The sequence below is a fragment of the Scyliorhinus canicula genome, chromosome 1 (assembly GCF_902713615.1).
Source record: "Scyliorhinus canicula chromosome 1, sScyCan1.1, whole genome shotgun sequence".
Classification (NCBI taxonomy): Eukaryota; Metazoa; Chordata; class Chondrichthyes; order Carcharhiniformes; family Scyliorhinidae; genus Scyliorhinus; species Scyliorhinus canicula.
The window spans coordinates 220,691,762-220,713,384 of NC_052146.1; the positions used below are offsets into that span (position 1 = coordinate 220,691,762).

A 21,623-nucleotide genomic window follows, 5' to 3' on the forward strand; every position below is an offset into this window, starting at 1 on the left:
CTTTAGTCATTTCCTACACTGATGAGCTCAGCTCACCAGTGTAGGAAGACTACTCACGGATCGGGGCACCATTTGTAAAGGACTCTACCACAGCCTCCGGACCCCCCCCCCCACCCCCGGCCCCCCTGACTTCACCCAACATACCTCTTCCGGGATCCGTGAGCCCCCCCCCCCCCCCCCCCCCCCCCTCACTCCACCTCTTAAGGGCAAGGCAGCCCAGGCCCCATCTCTGGCATGGGTTTCCTGGCACCCAGGCATCTTGGCATCCCCAGTCTGACTCCATAGCAGTGCTACCCGGACACCCTGGCCGCACCAGGGTGGTACTTACAGGTTGTACAGGTGGCATCAGCAGTGCCAGGATGCCACGCTGCCCAGAGACCACCCACCCGGGGGCCTCTGATCGCCTGGGAGACCTCCCAAATGCTGTTCTGTCTGGTCCCTGTTTGCGGAGACCAGTGCTAAACAGCGCACAGCGAAGGTATCCTTGGTGAGGCTGATAGATCTCGGGGGCTGGTTCGATCTGGTGTAGGCATAATTAAGTGAGCAGGATCCAGAGCGCAAGATCTTGTTAGATCTCACAGGGCGTAACAACCGTCGGGAATCCTGGGAGAGGCCTCTCCCAGGATTTACTGTCCGTGTCCCATCCCGATTCAGGCAGGACGTGGCCAGTAAATTGTGCCCATATCATCTGAGTCCCAGGTGGTGGTTTCAGAATTCTTGTAAGACTGGAGCATCCTAAAGTGCTTAGGGTACCTTTACAGGGCAAGACATTTAAAATCAAATACAATAAAATATAATGCAAATGGAACAGTGTCCAATGGAAATATACTTTTTATTGTAGTGAAAAGAAGTTGAAGAAGTGGAAATTCTTTACAAAATATAATACATGCAGGAAGACTTCTGATGTTCCACATCTACAATATTTACAAGGAATGTCACGTTATTATGTAAACATGTACAATCCTCAGTGAAATCACTTCGAATATAGCTCTCAGTAAAAGCTTTGAATCTGTTCCACAGTTTCATGTAGTAACTGTATCATACAGATTTTCCCCAATTTACTGCATGGGAAACTGATTGGATCATGTGGCATGCTGATTTTAAAAACATCCCAATATTATTCATTGGCTTCAATGAACAGTAAAATTGGGCAGAGTGTAAAACCACTATTTTAGCCAATCCTGTCAGATTTCGCATTGGCAGAATAGGTTCAAACGCAGCCCCCCCCCCCGATCCCCCCGATTTGGGTTGGGCGTGAAATAAACACTCCACCTGATCCTGTTTCCCACACAGAAGATTAGGTTAAAAATGCCCCCCCCAGGGAATTTCAAAGACTCTAAACTGTATATTACAGTGCCATTTTTATTCCATAATCCTAAACTAATTGAAAAGTCACAACATCGGAAAATCACAAACAGCTTTTTAGACTCCATTAGTGCATTCACTGAACATGAGCATGGAAAGAATGATGGTTTTTTTTGTTGCTCATATTACACACAAGATTCTTTAGCTTGCCAAATCTGTTCATAGTCCTCAAGGTTTTGTCTGAAGCATCTGCCCCTGCTTGCTGATTCAGACATTGCTCTTCCCCTGTATTGTCTTTTTTCAAATCCCAAACAGTGCAAATGGTTTTCAAAATTGTCATGCAACTCTTTGCACTGACTGACAGGTTGAGCCTGCGCATCAGAAGAATCAGAATTGCTGATGAAGTTATTTTGGCATGGTGAATAGAGCAGTTCCTCTGTTAAAGAACAGGGCCTATTCTTCTGCCCAGCAGCAATGTGATGTTGGTATTTCTTGGCTTCTTCCAATTGAGACAATCTTCTCATATTTTTCACTGTCATTCCTTTCATCGTAGCAACAGACGGATTATTTTCTTCAATAGCTTTATTATAAGAAGGTGGGCTGCAACGTCTTTTGCTATCAATTCGCTGAAAGACCTCATCAACGGAAATTAGGCGAGTCCTGTACCTGCCAGTATCGTTTACATTGTCTTGGTCCTCAAGGACTGTCTCACAAGCGAGGAGGCTTTCTTTCAAAACGTTTTCCTGGCAGGATCCTTTATTTAAGCTAAATGTCCTTGTAGGGCCCCAGCTTTGAGTCTTCTTCAGGGACTTCTTAGCTTCTTGCTTCATGGGTTTCACATTGTTATCAGGAACGTGAATGGAATTTGTCGGATGTTTTGACGGATATTCTGAAAAGGCGGAACTGTCCTGACTGGAACAAGTTGGGGAAACAAGTGGAGAGCTGGCAAAAACAGAATTCTCTGACAGGTTTGAATATGAGCTAGCCAAAGAAGAACTCGAAGAAGCCTTGGAGGAGGAGGCTGTGGAAAGTTCGGAATGCGAGCTGACATTAAGGTTGGCTGGCCTTCTGCTGCTAAGCCGATATCTTGCAAAGCTTTCCTCAGATGTCTGTTTTTGCATTGTTTGATGATTAAATTCCAGGCCATCGGATGCGATTGAACAATCATCATGGCTCCTTGCTAATAATTCCTGCTGGTTGATCTTTTTAGGACTGAAGGCAATACCTAATATTGGTTCTGAGCAGCGTCTGTTGATCCTCTTAGCATAACGTCCAAACATGAATGCTGGCAGGCATGTTGCCTCAGGACTCAAGGATGCTCTGTTGGTAGCATCCATTGATTCAGTGCTACAAGAGGCTGTAGTGCAGTCTCCAGCTTCAATGTCCATTTGACCATCTGGCTTTCCATCCATTCTCAGCCCTCCATTGCTTCTCATTGGTTGATAACAGCTGGAGTTTGCACGCCGCCTTTTTTCATCGCATACATCTTTCCAATCATCCTGATCAGTACTGTCATAGGCAGAATCATTTTGCTGAGAAGATATATCTGTAAACAAAGATGCAAACATTTCAGTTATATTTTGTGGCCTACTCTGGGTACCCACTAACATTTTTGATTTCAAGACTGTCTATCCTGAACAGTCATGGGAACTTTGAACCAAAATGCCACAGCATGTAAAGCCTTTGAAATCTTATTTGCAAGATTTCAGAATGGCAGTCTATTTGCATCGTCTGTCACATGGAGAGCAACAATTCTTCAGTAATGCAATGACGTCAATTTGCTATATAAGCACATTATGTCAGCTTGGTTTAGCTGGTAGCTCTCTTGCCTCTGAGTCAGATGGTCATGGGATCTTGTATTTTTAGCAGTACATGGGTACAAAAGGCATCTTTGAGGTGAGATGTTAAACCAGCCTGCTGCTTGGGAGGATGTAAATGATCCCCTTGGGCTTTTCAGGATGGTGGGGGCTTGCACCTGCCGACTCCTGTAGCTCTGATGCCATATTATACCCTAATGAGCTTTGATTTGCATAAGGCAAGAGTTCTGCCCCTCCCTTAGGAGTAAGTCCTGCCTTGGAGAGCTGCCGGCCAATCTTATTGGCCAGCAGATCTTAAGTCCCTCCAGAAACAGTGCTGCAGTGGTCAGAAGAGACACTGCCAGAAGCTGCCTGGAACTAAGTCCCAGGACCTGGAGGACAGGTAAGTGGCAGGGGTCCCATGGCAGGAAGGGTGAAGAACATCTGGGGGGATCACCCGGGGAGTGATGGGAGTCTCAGGGCAGAGGTCGGGGTGGGGGGGGTCGTGGAGCAGGACCAGAGGTCGATGGGCCTTTCCGAGGTCCTGCCTTACCCAGCCTAAAATCGCAACCAGCTCAGGGTGGGCGGGAAGCTAGAACTAATCCTGTCCATGTAATTTCACACTCCCCTCTTTGGCCTCAGAACCCAGCAGGGGTTGGGTATGGAATACAATTCTAGCCTTGGTATTCCTTCATCTGAAAAATGAAGCGTTTCCCCAAAGTCCTGGCCAAGTTGATCCATCAGGAAACACAATATAAATATCCCAGTTTGCTGTTTATGGGAACTTGCATACAAACTGGCTAGTATGCTTGCCTATATTATATAATAATGACTATACTTGAGATGTAACCTATCGATTATGAAATGTTTTGCATGTCTTAGAATCAGTCAACGCATGTTCTGCTTACCTGTGTTATCGGTATGTCCTTTCACCGGTCTGCCCAGGAGTGTGGTTATATCATCTCCAAATATTAGACAACAGTTCTCGATTAGAAACTGCATCAAATTCACAACCTATGATGAAAACAGATTTGCTCAGACTTGATAATCATACCAGAATCATAATTCAGAACAAATGTGAAAATTCCAATTGAAACTTTCTTAAGTCTCACATCTCCTTGGCAATGCTATTTTAAAAAGGAGCTTTGTGCACGTTGCATAGACTTTAGATACCATTGTCTTTGATTGTTAAAATTTCTAAATTGTCAAAAAGGTGACTAATCAAAAGTGAATTATTTATAATGTCCCATGGTAACAATTGACATTTATGGTATTACATGAACACAATGAACAAGCAACAATAATCTTCTGCATTTATACTGGGCTATTGACAAGTTGCTTTGTAGAGGGAAAGGAAATTCATAATTAAAAGAGCTTAAGGGTCGGCCAAGAAGTGTTCAGAGAGGTGTCTAGAAGTTTGATTATTGTGATCTTGTTATGAGAAGTGTAACACTCAGACTGCTATTAACATTCTACCAATTCGGGGAATTCCAAATCTTCTGACCAACTGTGGTTGGAGGGGGAAAAAAGTACCTCAAGGGATTCATATTAAAATGTCAACTAGAATGGCTATTTGTTGGCCATTGAACCTAATTATCGGTAATCTCAAAGTACTTAATGCCTTACTGTATCATAGCCTTTATTTTATACATCTAGAATTCCCAGGTCAAAATCACACAGTATATTTACCCTTGCATGGACTTCTATCTCCAATTCAGATGCCACAGGTTTGTTGGGCCACAGCATATTTGGGCCGATGCAGACAGCGAGATTGTGGGCATCCATCTTGTTCACTTCAGAATGTTTATTGATGTAGTACAGCACACAAAACAAATAGTGAAGTAAGAGGCAGTTGTGGCTCGGAAGTTTTGTCAGAAGCCTAAGGGAAAATATAAAAATTTCCAGTTAGGTTAGTTGCAGGCTGAAACTTTGCTTACTCAATCAAATACTTCCCCAACAAAACAGCACTTCTCTAAACTTCCATTGAGAAATCCCCCAGTATGTCTTTCATTGTCTTGTGACCAGTTTGAATAGAGACAACGTCACAATTTTCAAAGTTTGGCAGAATATCTCATATCACATGCAGAGCTATCATATATCCTTATTTAGAGACCTATTCATTACTCTAACACCTAGAACAGTTCTCTTTATTGGTTACTTGTGACTGATTGAAAAAAGACAGTGCTCATACTCGCCTTTATATTTAATTATTTATTTTGCCAAAATATTTAAAGTTATCTTATCTCCCTGATGGTGCTCAGTGTATGCTAGAAGATAGGCTGGTTTATAATAAGTAGTTGTGCAGCATATTCTATATTTCCAAAGCCATTAAGTTCCCTAACCATTTTCTTAGCTTTTTATATTTGCTACATATTCATCTGTGTCTGATTTACTGTTACTCTGATTTAAGCCAATCGACACTGTTTAATAGCATCAGTATTACAGAAGTACCACTGTTACACTAAGTCCATGCTGCATACAATATTTTAAATATATTCTTGATCTCAACTTGAAAAGCAATTTGGTATCCGTGATAACCCTCATGAGGATCATGATGGATCACTCATTGATTTCTCTGTGGTGCTTGTGGAGTACGAGTTCCCATGGTAATGGGCGGAGGCCTGTCCTGCTGGGATTTGTTATCAAGCCTTTTATATACCGTTCCAGACCTGGACTGGGAGTTCTGTTAGTTCCGGGTTGGGACACTAGTGTTGTATGTCGCAGGTGGGGCTTTACTTTTGAGTTAAATTAAATTTGGTTTAACCTTTATCTTCATGTCTCCTGGATTACTACAGTATCATGGTCCAACAAGGACATTTCAGAACATAAATGCTACTCAAACAAACAACATTTCAGCAAATCGGAGGCCCTCAGCCAACTCCTTGCTACAGCGTGATACCTACTGTTTGATCTCTGCAGTTCTTTCATTAATATTCTCCTTTTCCATGGCTGCCATCCAGCTGTCATACAATTCTGTTATCAGCAAACTACCTGGAATATGACGTAGAAAATCCTGCAATAGGATATAACACATATTTCAAATTAGTCATGGTGACGCTGGTATGGAAAAATAATTGAAATTGAAGTGCTGCGTTGCTGCTGCCCAGTCCAGCGCCTCATCAGAGCACTGACCTACCTTTAAAACTACAGCCAACAGGATGACAGGCTCCTCCTCCAGGGTGACTTCTCTTGCTGCGTTTAGTTTCCCAATTAATTCCTTACACGCCTTGACATTTGCAGACTTCCGGAATATTCCGACAAACGAGGGCCCTTTCTTGAACAGGACAGTCAGGATACTCTAAAGTAAAATAAAACACAAAAGCAAAGTTCTTCATTATTCCGCGAAAACAGCTTTCCGTTTGCAATTCCTCACTCTTAACTGGATCTCTAAATTCCTGAATCTATTCTATGCTGGAAAACAGTGATCTCTTTTCAAACGCTTTCACTAAATTTCCTTTGTAAAAAAGTTTACATCAGAAGGAAAAAAGTCAATTGAGCATCTACAGATCACTACCACGAAGCATTATGCACTTGACATGACTAGCCCAGGTATACAGACACCAACTTGGAACAATGAGGCTAGAATATGTCTTACAACACCAGGTTAAAGTCCAACAGGTTTGTTTCAAACACGAGCTTTCGGAGCACGGCTCCTTCTTCACCTGAAGAAGGAGCCGTGCTCCGAAAGCTCGTGTTTGAAACAAACCTGTTGGACTTTAACCTGGTGTTGTAAGACTTCTTACTGTGCTCACCCCAGTCCAACGCCGGCATCTCCACATCATGGCTAGAATATGTGTTAGCTTAGCCAGTTTTGTTTTGTTTCACTGTTCACTATGTGTTAAACTCCAACTCTTTCTATTAGCCAAAAAGCCTGCCTGTGTACTTACAAGAATTGGCTCAGCGAGTGTGTCATCTTGGTCACAGATATCTTTAAGGTGCCGATTGAAAAGACCACTATTGTGTGAAGAGATGGATTCCCTCTGTGTTGAGTTTTTGCGGAGATGCCAAAGTGTTTTTATTTTGCTTTTCTTCTTCAAACCAGCTTCTACTTCATCTGGAGAAGGAGAATGAAAAAAAAACATTGTTCATACTTCAATGAAAATAACAGGAAAGTATACAAAGTACAATTTTATCCATCAAAGTATTGGCTTCAAATGTACCGAAGTATCTGCATGTTGATAAAAGCATATGTACTCAGGGGCCAAAATAAAACAGGGAAATTCTGTAGGGGTCCCAGCAATGTGGGTGCAAGCCTCTCAGCTGCTGAGGAGCCGTGCAAAGCAATGTTAGCACTTGCACCCCCTTACATGCTGTTTACAACAAAGACAGTGTGCCACAAAAGCAAAATTGTGCAGGTGCTGCAAACCTGGAATTAAAAACAAACATGCTAGACTGGAAATGCTCAGTAGGGTAGGCAGCATCTTTGGAGGTAGAAACAATGTTAACATTTCAGCTTGATGATCTTTCATTCGAAAGGTATTTGGAGCTTGGTCCGAAATGCACTTGCAAATTAAAGACTGCATAATTCATGTACGAAATGTACGAAAAGCATTTTTCAAACTTGCAACATATTTTTGGAATGGCAGGATGTATCCCTCTATTTCTAGCAGAGTTTCCAAAAGCACTTTGCACCAACATACCTGGGAGATGTTTAAGTGGGAATTGACACCGGGGTTTCTCTGATGGCTTTGGAGGTTTTCTCCCTAAGTCGACTGCCAACACCTCGCACTTTGCTTGTTGTCTGGCTGGTTTGTGGAGCTGGTTCATTTCACTGGTAAAAGGGCATTCATCACCTACAAGAGCACATAGTGAGGTTAGGATACTTGCCACAGCTTCAAAGTACTGTTTCCCTTTTCATATTTCCTACATCCTCTGCATTTTGAAACAATCAGAGGTAAGATCTACATTGCAGGTTAACACATTCCAAACTGAACACTGAAACATTTCCCAACATTGCAGTTTGGTAACTTCCGAATCATTTGTAGATTAAACCAACAGCTGAACTTGGATCCTCATAACAAAATTCAAAATGTAAAAAAAAATCTTCATTTTGAAGTTCAGTTTGGATCACCTTCCATTTGAAAAGAAAAACACGGGAACTTCTACCAAGACGCTGACTCTACACCATTAATTTTCCCTCTAAAGGGGGCAGCCCAGCTACAAGCTTAGCAACGGTAAAATAACATAGTGGTCATAGGGAGAAAGTAACCTGAGGAATGTACATACTTTCACCAGAACAAATAAAATATAACATTGAATATTTCCTAAATTCTCTTTTAAGAATCAAAATTCTATCATCAGCAATCATTAAAATATATTCTACTTTTAAACAAACTAATTTGAAAACATATGCCGACTAATCTCTTAGTATTAGATTCAAAATGTTTTCCATTATGATTTTACATGCTGAAAGGAGGAGGTTGATGAGGCGTGGTGCTTTATAAATAATTTAGTTTTTGCTTGCACCAGCAAAAAAAGCAGCAGGCAAAACCACAGACTGGTACATCTGGCGGGAGAATGTGCTGGTTTGTTTTCAAACTCACCAATCAGGGAAGTTGACAAGTCGTCGCTGTTTGACAATACCAATTGGTAGTTCTGGGCATCTCCCTGGAGATAAAAACAAAAAATGGTTACTGATATAAAACTGTCACGCCCAGCAGTACAACTGTGACAATTTAGTCCCACCCAACACAACATTAAAAAAATTAGTAAACATAATAAGAACTAACAAGTGAAATCTAAAACTGTCTAATTAGAACAAGCTAAAATTTACCTAGATGTTTCCAATCCTCCGTTGTAAAATCAGTAATAATATTAAAATTATTGCATGTTTTCACCACACAAAAAATCTGAAACTATGATTAAACCACATTTTCGGCATCCCAGGCTACTACAAGAATCCGAATGGCATTTCATTCCCCTGATTACTCACCATCTCTGCTGATTCTTGCAGCTCTCTCTTCACCACCTCAGTGGCTGGTTCCATGTTACTTCTAGTTAGTGTTTTGGGCTGTCAAAAATAAGTAAGAAACAAATTAATCGGGATTGAACGTGGATAGAAATATTTCTACACTTCTACTCGCACTAGTATCTTCTTCTGCATTATTTCATTTCTGTCCTCCATTTATCTCGCCATACAAACACATGAGTTATTAACAGAACAGTTGTCACACGTGCATATATCCACACTACTAGACCTTATACATGCTAGTACACATCCTGCACACATGAACACCATTATACCCCCACAAAAACATACATACGATTACATATGCACACATATTATACACCCACAACTACAAACGCACCTATAACAGTCAAAACACACGCATACATACATATTATTGCTGATGCTGGAATCTTAAAACAAAAACAGAAAATACTGGACAATCACAGCAGGTCTGACAGCATCTGTGGAGAGAGAAGGGAGCTAACTTTTCGAGTCTGGATGACGCGTTGTCAAAGCTTTGTCGAAATGTTAGCTCCCTTCGCTCTCAGCAGATGCTGTCATACCTGCTGGAATTGCCCAGTATTTTCTGTTTTTGTTACACATACATACATATGTCTACTACTAAATGCCCATCCGTCAGCTTAGAAGAGACCATGGAGCTGAAGACTTATGCACCCATTCTAACCAATTACATTTGCAGCAACACAGCTTTTACAATCGTCACTTGTATTTAAGGGTCACTTTTTGCAAAGACATTTTCTCTCATTTTTCTTTTACTAGAAAAGAAACAGCAGATGCCCAATCATCTGATGAGAAGAAAATTAACCAGTATTTTAAAATGTAGGGGTCAAGGTTTTGAACATGTTCCAAATAGGCTGTATATTCTGTCGCTTCCTTTTATCTGATAATTCAGAATGACCCTTCGATTACTGTAAAAGCTTTACAAATAATATCCTCCAAGCTATTTGTTAACTCATATTCTTTGCCAGAGTTACCAACAGAATTCCAACAGAGTTACCACAGTCCAAAGATGTGCGGGTTAGGTGGATTGGCCATGCTAAATTGCCCGTAGTGTCCTTAAAAGTAAGGTTGGGGGGGGGGTTGTTGGGTTACGGGTGTAGAGTGGATACGTGGGTTTGAGTAGGGTGATCATTGCTCGGCACAACATCGAGGGCCGAAGGGCCTGTTCTGTGCTGTACTGTTCTATGTTTTATGTTCTAATTCAAGACACATATAGCATTCAGCATAAACTTAGAATTAGAATTTAACCTGAAGCAACTCAGCAATCTGATTATATACATAACCCCATAACTTACCAAAGCAGAATGACTTAAAACCTTCATTAGTACTGTCAGTGATGTCAAGTTCGTCTCTCCTTTCTCTTTTGCTTCTTGTATCTAAAGACAAGGAATCGAAATCCGTCAGTGGACAATCTACCCAGGTTGGTGCATCAATCGGCTTTCAATCTGACGGAATGACACATTGCAATTTGTTGTATTCTTTCATGGAGAATGAGCATCACTGGAGGGGCTGGTTTAGCTCACCAGGCTAAATCGCTGGCTTTTAAAGCAGACCAAGGCAGGCCAGCAGCACGGTTCGATTCCCGTACCAGCCTCCCCGGACAGGCGCCGGAATGTGGCGACTAGGGGCTTTTCACAGTAACTTCATTGAAGCCTACTCGTGACAATAAGCGATTTTCATTTTCATTTCATTTCATTTTCATTTCATTTTTCATTTCATTTCATTTCATTTTCATTTTCATTCATTTCATTTTCACTGGCAAGGCCAGCCCAGCGCCAATTGTTCTTGAGAAAGTGGGAGTGAGCTACCTTCTTGAACCACTGCATTGCTGTAGGAACACCCACAGTTCTGTTAGGAAAGGAGTTCCAGGATTTTGACCCAGCAACAGTGAAGGAACAGCAGTATAGTCCCAAGTCAGGATAGTGAGTAATTTGGAGGGGAATTAGAATAAAGTTCACATTGAGACACATTGTACTGGATGTTATACTATCAAGACTCAAGCTGCTACTCCTGCAGGTACATCCATAAAACAGCCCTTTGAAATTACGAACAGCAGAGAATATATCCCCTTGGACTGATCTGTAAGAACACTATTCACAATGCCCTATGCTGCTCTTGCTCATGTATTTGCTTTGTTTGGCCCCTTGTTCCGCACTGTAACCAATCACTGTTTGTCGATGTACCATTTGTCAATGTTCTCTGTTGATTATTCTTTTTGTCTACTATGTACGTACTGTATACGTTCCCCCGGTCGCAGAAAAATACTTGTCACTGTACTTCGGTACGTGTGACAATAAATCAAATCAAATCAAACCAAATCAAGTCAAAATCTAAATTCAGGTGGGCATTTCATCGAATCATAGAATTTACAGTGCAGAAGGAGGCCATTCAGCCCATCGAGTCTGCACTGGATCTTGGAAAGAGCACCCTACTTCAGCCCTATCCCCATAATCCAGTAACCCCAGCCAATATCCCATTTCTTAAACATTTCAACATGAATCACATCATTTCAACAGAAACACCAACAAATTGCATTTACAGAACACATTTAACATTGTAAATTATTCAAGGTGCTACACAAATACTTCAAACAAAATAAGACACTGAGCCACATCAGGAGATATTAGGACAAATGGCTACAAGCTTGGTCAAAGAGGAAGGTTTGAAGGAACATTTGAAAAAAAGAGGAAAGTTGCGAGGTAATTCCAGTGTTATTTCCAAACAGCTGAAGCATGGCCACCAATGGGAAAGGATTAAAATAGGGAATGTGTAAGAGGCCAGGACTCCAGTAGCACAGAGGTGTCAGGTGCAGTAAGGCTGGATGAGGTTACAGTTACTACCTAACCTGGAAGCAGGCAAATCAGTCAGAAACAACCACACGTGTACCATGTACTCTGCTTTTAATTTTACCAGCTTTTTGAGTTATTATCTTGTAAATTGAAAACGAAGTTAAAGTAAATATGATGCTTACCTGTGAAGATTAGCGTGCCATCCAGCGTTCCTTTACTTCAAGCAAACTGCATTTAAAATTACTGCCATCACATAGAGCTACTAATCCATCAAGCAAACAGGGAGAAACTAAACAGTACAACTGTACCACATGGTCTATATAAAGGGACTGTGGGCAGGTGGAAATACTCAGCATAGACAGGAAGCAGCATCACGGCTTTTTACTGTATAGTTTCAAAGCTGAGAAACAGCTTCCTCCTTCCATATAAGGCAAGCACCCTGTGACGAATGGAAAAAGTGAGATGTAATGGTAACCTTTCATTCTTTTAAGAATGACACTAGTTGCTAACAAAGACAAAAACACTTGGATTAGCTGCAGAGACAGGGGAACTACAGCAGGCAGCTTTGATACTCATGAATCTGGGAGTGTTTGAGAATATCCTTGGAGCCCCCCACTCCACTCCGAGAGGACATTTTCTAGGAACCCCCAATTAAAAAGTGAGAGTTGGTGTCAGGAAAGTTCTTGTCCTTGTTATGTAGCATGAATTTGTACAGTTTGCTAAAGAGTCATAAATATTATATAGATATCACACAGTGTATGGAAAAATAACATGAAATTAATAGGGATTCCACCATGTCCACAATGTTATTTTCATATTTTACTTGTGATGTGCCATTTTTCATATATTTCAACAAAACATCTTAATTGATCCAATCCAGGTTAAATGGGAATATAGGAACAAATTGGCCGACCTCTTTAAATTAAACAGTATTGACAAAGTGATTAGTATAGTGGTCCTGTTGCAGAACTAGAACTTCAGAGATCTAGACTAATGGTCTGGCATTGTGAGTTCAATGCCTACCATGGCAGCTGGGAAACTTAAATAAATAAAATCAAGAATCATATCTGACAGCCAATGTCCTAGGCACCTTCCCCATCATCATCCCACATCCAGGCAGATCTCTGTCCATAACAATATTGGTACAAGTGACCACCGCATGTCCCTTATGGAGACCAGGGGTATGATTACGCCCAAAGAGCGATGCGGCCAGCGGATTCCAAGAGATCCCTCTTCCGGGATCTACCCGGCTCACCACGCCTCGTGAGATCTAACATGATCTCGTGGAACTTCATGATTTGAATCCCGCCCATTATCTGGCAAATCCGCATGGAAGCAAGAGCAGGGTTCTATCCTGGAAGTGTTTGGTTGGACAGACAGGCAGCAGCTGTAGTTGCCCCTGTTATGGGTATTCACAATATTTCGAGATGGCTTGAAGGCCGGGTGGCTGAGAAGCCCCTCCCCTCACCCCCCAACCCAGGGACGACACCTGACCTAGAACCATTCCGCCCTCGGACCCAACCCAACCACCCGAGGGATCCCATACCCACCCACCCCCGAGCACTGGAGCAGCAACTCCAATGACTTAGAGCTGCAAGCTGAAAAATGGAAATGGCTACTCACCTCCTCATTGCCCTCAGTAGTCATTGCGCCACTTCATGTTTTTGAAAAGGAGTACTAAATGATGGCTGCATGATTTATTGCGGTTAATTCCTGGAAGGCCATTGTATTCAACTTCAATCTTGCTAATGAAATGCAAATTAATGCAAATGAGGGTTAATGATACGCTTGACATATTTGTGCATGATCCAGAATTTGCCATCGGGAGTAAGCCGGTTAGATAGCAAATGGATTCACGCCCTCCGTGAATCCCCACTTTGGTCTTTCCCACTATTTATTTCCCGCCCAGATCTGCTCGGGGTGCAATGCAGTGGTTAAATTGCGCCCTTAGTCTGCCAAGTAGAGATTTTGGGGCGCTATCTGCAGCAAAGCAAACAGACATGAATAGATCATGGGCGTGATTCACCATTCCCCGACAGCAACTTCGTAATTGGGTGATTGAACGGGGAATCCCTTTTGATGCCGAAATCAGGGGCGGTACCTGTTTGACACAGGATTTGTACGCTCTGCCCCCTCCAAAATGGCGTCATTGCATCGCACTCTGTTGGGACAGCCTTAGCGCAACACCTGAAGGCCTTCCCCCGATGCTCCATCCCTGATGGACTGAGTTCCCGACCGCATCCAGTGCCTCCACAGTCGGGCTGGGAGTCGTGCTGCTGGCTGGGGGTGCTTCCGTGAAGGCTGGGGGGGACTGGTGGGTGGCCAGTGGGCGGCCAGGAGTGGCTGGGGGGCACTGTCTGGTAGGCCGGGTCCGCACACGGCCACCGCCCTGTTTTAGGGCACGGCCGCTGCAGGCCGTCAGCCTCCCATTCTCCAGCCGTTTTTATCGTGGGACCCGCCCATTCTCCAGCCGTTTTTATCGTGGGACCCGACAATTCTCCAGCCGTTTTTATCGTGGGACCCGCCCATTCTCCAGCCGTTTTTATCGTGGGACCCGCCCATTCTCCAGCCGTTTTTATCGTGGGACCCGCCCATTCTCCAGCCGTTTTTATCGTGGGACCCGACAATTCTCCAGCTGTTTTTATCGTGGGAGCTGGGAGTTTTATGCGGCTGCTAGCCCCTCACCGCTCGCAGGATTGGTGAGGGGGCGCCGCCAATTTTTTAAAATGTAAAATGCCACAGATCCTCCGCACTTAGGCTCAAAACCGGTGAATCCAGCCCTTAGTCTCAGGAACGGTGAATCCTGCCCCATGACTCACGACCCCTGTTCTTAAAAATGAACCTTTGTGAAATTTGGCCCAAACATTTGAAGCAAGGGGTGACATAAGTGCGGTAACCTAGTGGTTCTGGGTTCAAATCTCACTGAGGTAAGTTGAATTGGGATTCAATCAATGTGATAATTTCTCAAAATGATTGTTGAAGCTCCAGGTTGATACAAAAACCAAGCTACTTGTCTCATGCCCTTCAGGAAGGGACTTAATAACAATAGTGCACATTTATATAACACTTCCAGCAAAATAAAATGTCCAAGATGCATCAAATGAGTGTTCATGAAAAACCATTAACATGGCCAGAATAGGAGATGTTAGGACAGGCAGAAAGTAGAGCTCAAGAAGCAACTTAAAGGAGGAGAGAGCTAAATAGGTGTAGTTGGGTTTAGAGATGGAATTTTGAAGCTTAAAGTTTATACAGTTGAAAGCTAACGCCTCCATATAGTCTGGCCTACATCGAACTCCACCCACATTATGTTACTGACTCACAGGGTAACCAGGGTTGCGTGTTTGTCACGTCTAAAAACAAATGTAAAAAGCACAGGGCTGGAGGAGGGAGTGGGATTAATCTTGCATTTCTCAAGCAAAGAACCAGACTTGATAAGGTTGTGTTGAGAGGCTACGCTGCAATGGAACTTTTGCGTGGTAGAAGAAGTTCAGGGTGACAATTGAAATCATTTTAAAATTCCATAGTATCTAAGTCATCAACCCAGCCACATTGTTGTTGCTGGATTCATGCCCAGATACTTGGGGTGGGTTAGCGGCAGGGTGGGCACAAGGCTGCCTAATCCAAATGATTTATATGAATGGAAATGACACCCATTAGAGGGCTTACCCTGCACGGGATGTGAAGGGTCCTTGCCCGAAGTGTGTGAGGAATAGACAAGGGTTACTATCTTCTGAAAAAAGATGTGATGCACGATAAATCACTACTGAAGCGAGATTTTAGTCCAATTGAAGGCTTTAATGAACAAGTAGTTACCCCAGCAGCTCCGGTACAGAACGACTGCTGTGAGTGGAACACAGACTCTTATGCTCCGCCTGCTGGGCGGAACCAGCAGGCAGGTTTTACCACTCATACTACAGTATAAGGTACATCCCACCTAGGTACCGCGATATCCCTAATATAGCCTACCACATTCACCCCCCGTTTAAAAAAGAGCCTGGCGGGGGTGGTGGCCTTGCTTTTACAGTGGTAGAGGTTATAGCGGTGCCCTTCGGTGCCTTTACATGCAACACACATATTTACAGACAATTATTTACAAGTTCATTTTACAATGAAACTATCAGCCGGTCGGGGGCCCTGGTCGTCCTCTGCGATCGTCGCAGTCCCGGCGTTGATGCTGGCGTCGGCTCAGGCATCCGTGGCTCTGGGAGAGTGTCATCTTCAGCTTCATCGCATCCGGATGGGGCCAGTGGGAGGACGGATCCTCCTGGGAAGGGGGCTGCGGTGGTGTGCGGCGGTGAAAAAATGGTTGGGGTTGGTCGGTGGGGGGGGGGGGGGGGGGGGGGGGGGGGGGAGGGGGAGATCCAGTGGGTGCCAGATCCCAGAGGGAGACCGTGTCTTGTCGGCCATCGGGGTGCGCCACATAGGTGTACTGGGGGTTAGCATGGAGGAGATGTACCCTCTCGACCAGTGGGTCCGACTTGTGGGCACATACGTGTTGGCGGAGTAGGACGGGTCCGGGGGCTGCCAGCCATGTTGGGAGTGAGGTCCCCGAGGAGGACTTCCTAGAGAAGGCAAGGAGATGTTCATGAGGTGTTTCGTTGGTTGTAGTGCACAGTCGTGATCGGATGGAGTGAAGTGCATCGGGGAGGACCTCCTGCCGTCGGGACACTGGGAGATTCTTGGACCGTTGGGCCAGTAGGACGGCCTTCCACACTGTCCCATTCTCCCTCTCTACCTGCCCATTTCCCCAGGGGTTGTAACTGGTCGTCCTGCTGGAGGCAATGCCCTTGCTGAGTAGGAATTGACGCAGCTCTTCACTCATGAAGGAGGACCCCCTATCGCTATGGATGTAGGCGGGGAAACCGAACAGGGTAATGATGCTGTGGAGGGCTTTAATGACTCCATCATGCACTACGTAGCCGAGGATGGCTAGGCAATCGGTGCTAAACACGCATTTGTCCTTGTTATAGGTTAAGTTAAGGATTTTTGTGGAGGTTGGTGTCGTGGTCCTGCTGGTCGTGGTCGCAGATAGTGACATTGTCGAGGTACGGGAACATGGCCCGCAGACCGTACCGGTCAACCATTCGGTCCATCTCCCGTTGGAAGACCGAGACCCCATTTGTGACACCAAAAGGAACACTTAGAAAGTGGTAGAGCCGCCCATCTGCTTCAAATGCAGTGTACTTGCGATCGTCCGGGCGAATGGGGAGCTGGTGGTAGGCTGATTTAAGGCCTACTGTGGAGAAAACCTTGTATTGCGCTATCTGGTTGACCATTTCAGGTATGCGGGGGAGAGGGTACGTGTCGAGCTGCGTATACCTGTTGATGGTCTGACTGGAATCTATGACCATCGTATGTTTCTCCCCGGTCTTTACAACCACAACCTGAGCTCTCCAGGGACTGTTGCTGGCCTCGATAATGCCTTCCTTTAGTAACCGTTGGACTTCCGACCTAATGAAGGTCCGGTCCTGGGCACTGTACCGTCTGCTCCTATGGCGACGGGTTTGCAATCGGGGGTAAGGTTTGCAAACAGGGAAGCCGGGTCGACCTTGAGGGTCGCGAGGCCGCAGACAGTGAGGGGGGTATGGGGCCGCCGAATTTGAACTTTAAACTTTGCATGTTACACTGGAAGTCCAGTCCCAGGAGTGTGGCAGCGCAAAGATGGGGGAGGACGTAGAGTCGGAAGTGATTGAACTCCACGCCCTGGACCGTGAGGTTGGCTATGCAGTACCCCCGGATCTCCACAGAGTGGGACCCAAAGGCCAGGGAGATCTTTTGTTTAATCGGGTGTACAGCGAGGGAGCAGTGTCTTACCGTATTGGGATGGATGAAGCTCTCCATGCTCCCAGAGTCGATCAAGCAGGATGTCTTGTGCCCCGGAGCTGCTGGGGTAACTACCTGTTCATTAAATTGATGCACGATAAATCACTACTGAAGTGAGATTGTAGTCCAATTGAAGGCTTTAATGAACAAGTAGTTACCCCAGCAGCTCCGCTACAGAATGACTGCTGTAGGTGAAACACAGACTCTTATGCTCCGCCTGCTGGGCGGAACCAGCAGGCAGGTTCTACCACTCATACTGCAGTATAAGGGACATCCCACCGAGGTACCGCGGTACCCCTAATATAGCCTACCAAAGGATGACAAAATAAGAAAGCAAAAAATGAGCTGAAAAGGTGATAAAATCCAAATTAAAATAGAACTAAATGATGATGGCCTGACAGAGAGAAGCAGTGAAGCAACTGACCTGATGGTGAGAAAAGGAGTATATATTCTGGGTCTCCAGCAAGTGGAAGGGTAGCAAAGCAAGAGAAACTGTTAACGGATTAAACTTTACTACCATAAACAGATTGGGAAAATGTTGGAAAAGTACTAAATCAGGAAATAAAGGATTAAATTCTGGCAGCGGATAGAATCAGTGAAAGAATGATCAAAGTAAAGGTAGAAATCATGGGTGAAATGTGAACGTGGTCAGTTGTTACGGGCGGCACGGTAGCACAGTGGTTAGCACTGCTCCTTCACAGCGCCAGGGTCCCAGGTTTGATTCCCGGCTTGGGTCACTGTCTGTGCGGTGTCTGCACGTTCTCCCTGTGTCTGCGTGGGTTTCCTCCGGGTGCTCCGGTTTCCTCCCACAGGTCCTGAAAGATGTGCTGTTAGGTGAATTGAACATTCCGAATTCTCCCACCGTGTACCCGAACAGGCGCTGGAATGTGGCGACTAGGGCTTTTCACAATAACTTCATTGCCGTGTTAATGTAAGCCTACTTGTGACAATAATAAAGATTATTATTATTATGTACCTCAGAGCGGATTAAAGAAGAAAGACAAATTCTGTGAACAAACAGACAATGCAATACAATCGATGCCAAGACAAATGAATGGTGGCAGGTGACTTAAAGGGACACGTGAGGAGAGAAAGAGTGGGATACGAGATAATCCATGGTGGATGCTGGATGCTGAAGCAAATTGAAGAATCAGCCAAAATCTTTGGAGTTTGTCGTGTCTGGTAAACCTTCTCTGAACTGCTTCCAAAGCATTTACATCTTTCATTAAATAGGAGACCAATACTGTGCACAATACTCCCATCTATGGTTTCACCAATGCTCTATAAAACTGAGGCAGAATTCCCCTCGCATAAGCTATAACATTTTATCAGCTTTGCCAATTACTTGTTGTACCTGCACACTAACCTATTGTGATTCATGCACTAAGACACCCAGATCCTGCTGCATCTCAGAGCTCTTCAATCTCTCACCATTTAGATAATACGCTTCCTTTTTATTCTTCACATCCATCTCTGGTCCTCCAGGATGTCCTTCACTTGGAAAGAGTGGGGTGGGGAATATCATGTCAAGATGGAGGCCAGGAGGTTAGCTCGGTTTGAGATGGAGGGAAACCTGTCCTTGATGCTCACTAAATGTATCACTTGAATTGGTTCACAGGTGAGATTTCAGTTTGGGATTTTGCCTCCCCCCTCCCTCCCCCCACGTCCAGTTGCGCAATCAGGTTCATGCCCAGGAGGCCGCATGCCTGATTTTATACATTATATCATAATTAGCAGCTTTGCCTGCTGCATCTTGGACCCCATTTGTGGACCCAAGTTCCTAATATCTCCTTATCATGACACTGTTTCTATAGTTTTAGTTCATGCACTGAAATAAGCAATTGGTAAAATAACAGTGTAAAAATGATTACACTGTTGTGCCTTTATAAACCACAGTGTGTGTTTAACCCGTACACGGTGAATAAATGATCACACAAGTTGTTTAGTACAATAATTGTTTATTAACATACACTAGGTTAATTACTTAATCAATCGCATGGTCATGCACATTGGACTATAAACTAATATACTAAAAACAACCTTAACTTAACTTCCAGGTGACTGGCAAGTGCAGGGCAGATAAGGCCTTATCTGAGATCTGGTAGTCTGGCAGTGCTGGAGTTCTTATTGTTGGTCGTCTGTGTCCTCTGTGCTGGTCCCTCTGTGGATGGTGTGGATGGTGCTCTTCTCACCATTGTTTTTGGCTGTCGAAGCTGCAGTCGCGAGCTGTAGTCCAGAGACCGAGTGGTGCGCTACGCAGCACCTTTTATCCCTCTGGTTTTTGCACCCTTTTAGGTGGTCCAAGGTGAAGGTCCAATGGATTTATAGGGTCTTGATCACCCTGATCGATCCTGACCAAATGGGGGCAGACACCTTGATGGCTGGGTGGGTCCCGGTCGGCCATGACCGTTAGTGTCCAGGGAAGTAGGCCTTCCCAAATAAAGAAAGCAGGTGCCGCTGTGTCTGCCACTTATTGTCAATTTCTACCTGGAGCCCATTGTCCTGGGAAGACCTTTTAATGGCCTTTCTCCCGTGTTAGTTTCTGCATATGTCTGAGCTGTAGCTTTTGTAAATTTGCAGGCTGCAGCCTGTCTGTGTTCAGGCTTGGCCAAATTTCCCATCGATCTTTGCAGGCGGCCATTTTAGATGGCCACAACAGTAATGCACATGGACTTCAGAATAGTAAAACAGGATATGTGGGAGATTGAGGGAGGGTTTATTTTACTCTGTCTGACACAAAAATAGTAAGAAGTCTTACAACACTAGGTTAAAGTCCAACATGTTTGTTCCACATCATGACACAAAAATCACAGCGAATAACTTACCACCATTTCCTGCTATGTTTTGCCCACTGCCATTCTCCTGGGTCATGTGCACAGAAGCCCCAGACGTCCACGGCTTTCAGGCAGGAACCTGTCTATAGAATATTTTCAGGCTCCAGTGATATAGAGAGGAAACCTTCCGCAATTTTAATGTACAAATTAAAAGAGTATGTGGCATGCACACTCAAACGCAGAACACTGATCACCTTGAATGGTTTTCCTGGATCCGACAATCACTGCTTGTCCCAAAGGAGGAAATTTACAGCTTGGAGTTATTGGAACCCAAGCCCAACTCTTCCCCATGCACAAACAGGGTTAGCAATCGCAGCTAGATAGTTGTATTGGAATGAGGCCTAGCTGGCTAGGACCTCTCATCAGCAAGTCTGAGTGGGCAGCACAAGCCCTCCTCCTGCCAATCACTAGTATCTTATCCAAACGTAAAATCATCCCAATTCAACCCCAACCCTAACTATTTGCTGAGGTCCATTTTCTCAAACAACTAAGGTGAGTCATTTTTTTTACATTAATTATTCTGTATTTCTTATGCTTCTCACACTTTCTCCAATTCATCTTTGAAGAATGACACGAATCACAATGCCCATGGTACCATATCTCTCACCTACCACCGATATCCTGAATACATATAATGCCTTTAACTTCGTAAAACATCCCCAAGTGCTTCACCAAGTCACATGATGAGATATTTGAGCAGATGGTCAAAGAGGTATGGGCGGGATTCTCCAAACCCCCCGCCGGGTCGGAGAATCCCCGGGGGGCGGCGGGAATACCGCCCCGCTACTCCGACGCCGGCTGCCATATTCTCCAGTGCCGGTTTTCGGGCAGGGGCAGGGTTTATGCCACACCGGTCAGGGGCTGTTGGTAGTGGCCCCCCCGCCAATTCTCTGGGCCCCGATGGACCGAGCGGCCATCAGTTCCTGGCCAGTCCCGCCAGCGTGAAAGGGACATGGTCCCACATGGCTGGTAGGTCGTCTCGTGGAGTCCTCGGGGGCGCAGGGGGATCCGGCCCCGGGGGGGGCCCCCCACGGTGGCCTGGCCCGTGATCGGGGCCCACCAATCTGCGGGTAGGCCTGTACCGTGAGGGCACACCTTTCTTCCG

At 44.7% G+C, this 21,623-nt stretch overlaps 1 protein-coding gene across 4 annotated transcripts in view; it reads right to left on the bottom strand.

Moving 5' to 3' along the window:
* Positions 1-813: 813 nt before the first annotated feature.
* The window catches only part of tagapb (T cell activation RhoGTPase activating protein b), a 32,306-nt gene continuing 11,496 nt past the window's right edge, over positions 814-21,623 (bottom strand). For 2 of the 4 annotated variants that reach the window (XM_038808227.1, XM_038808208.1), the window contains exons 3-12: positions 10,368-10,448; positions 9,034-9,111; positions 8,645-8,708; positions 7,742-7,894; positions 6,989-7,155; positions 6,238-6,399; positions 6,005-6,114; positions 4,791-4,980; positions 4,010-4,115; positions 814-2,851 (exon numbers count right to left, since the gene is read on the bottom strand). In XM_038808227.1, the coding sequence (XP_038664155.1) occupies positions 1,491-2,851; positions 4,010-4,115; positions 4,791-4,980; positions 6,005-6,114; positions 6,238-6,399; positions 6,989-7,155; positions 7,742-7,894; positions 8,645-8,708; positions 9,034-9,111; positions 10,368-10,394 (2,418 nt within the window). In that variant the 5' untranslated portion in view covers positions 10,395-10,448 and the 3' untranslated portion in view covers positions 814-1,490. Of the gene's footprint in view, positions 2,852-4,009; positions 4,116-4,790; positions 4,981-6,004; positions 6,115-6,237; positions 6,400-6,988; positions 7,156-7,741; positions 7,895-8,644; positions 8,709-9,033; positions 9,112-10,367; positions 10,449-12,039; positions 12,209-21,623 lie in introns of those variants that run through there. The other 2 variants (XM_038808199.1, XM_038808218.1) reach the window with 2 other exon arrangements.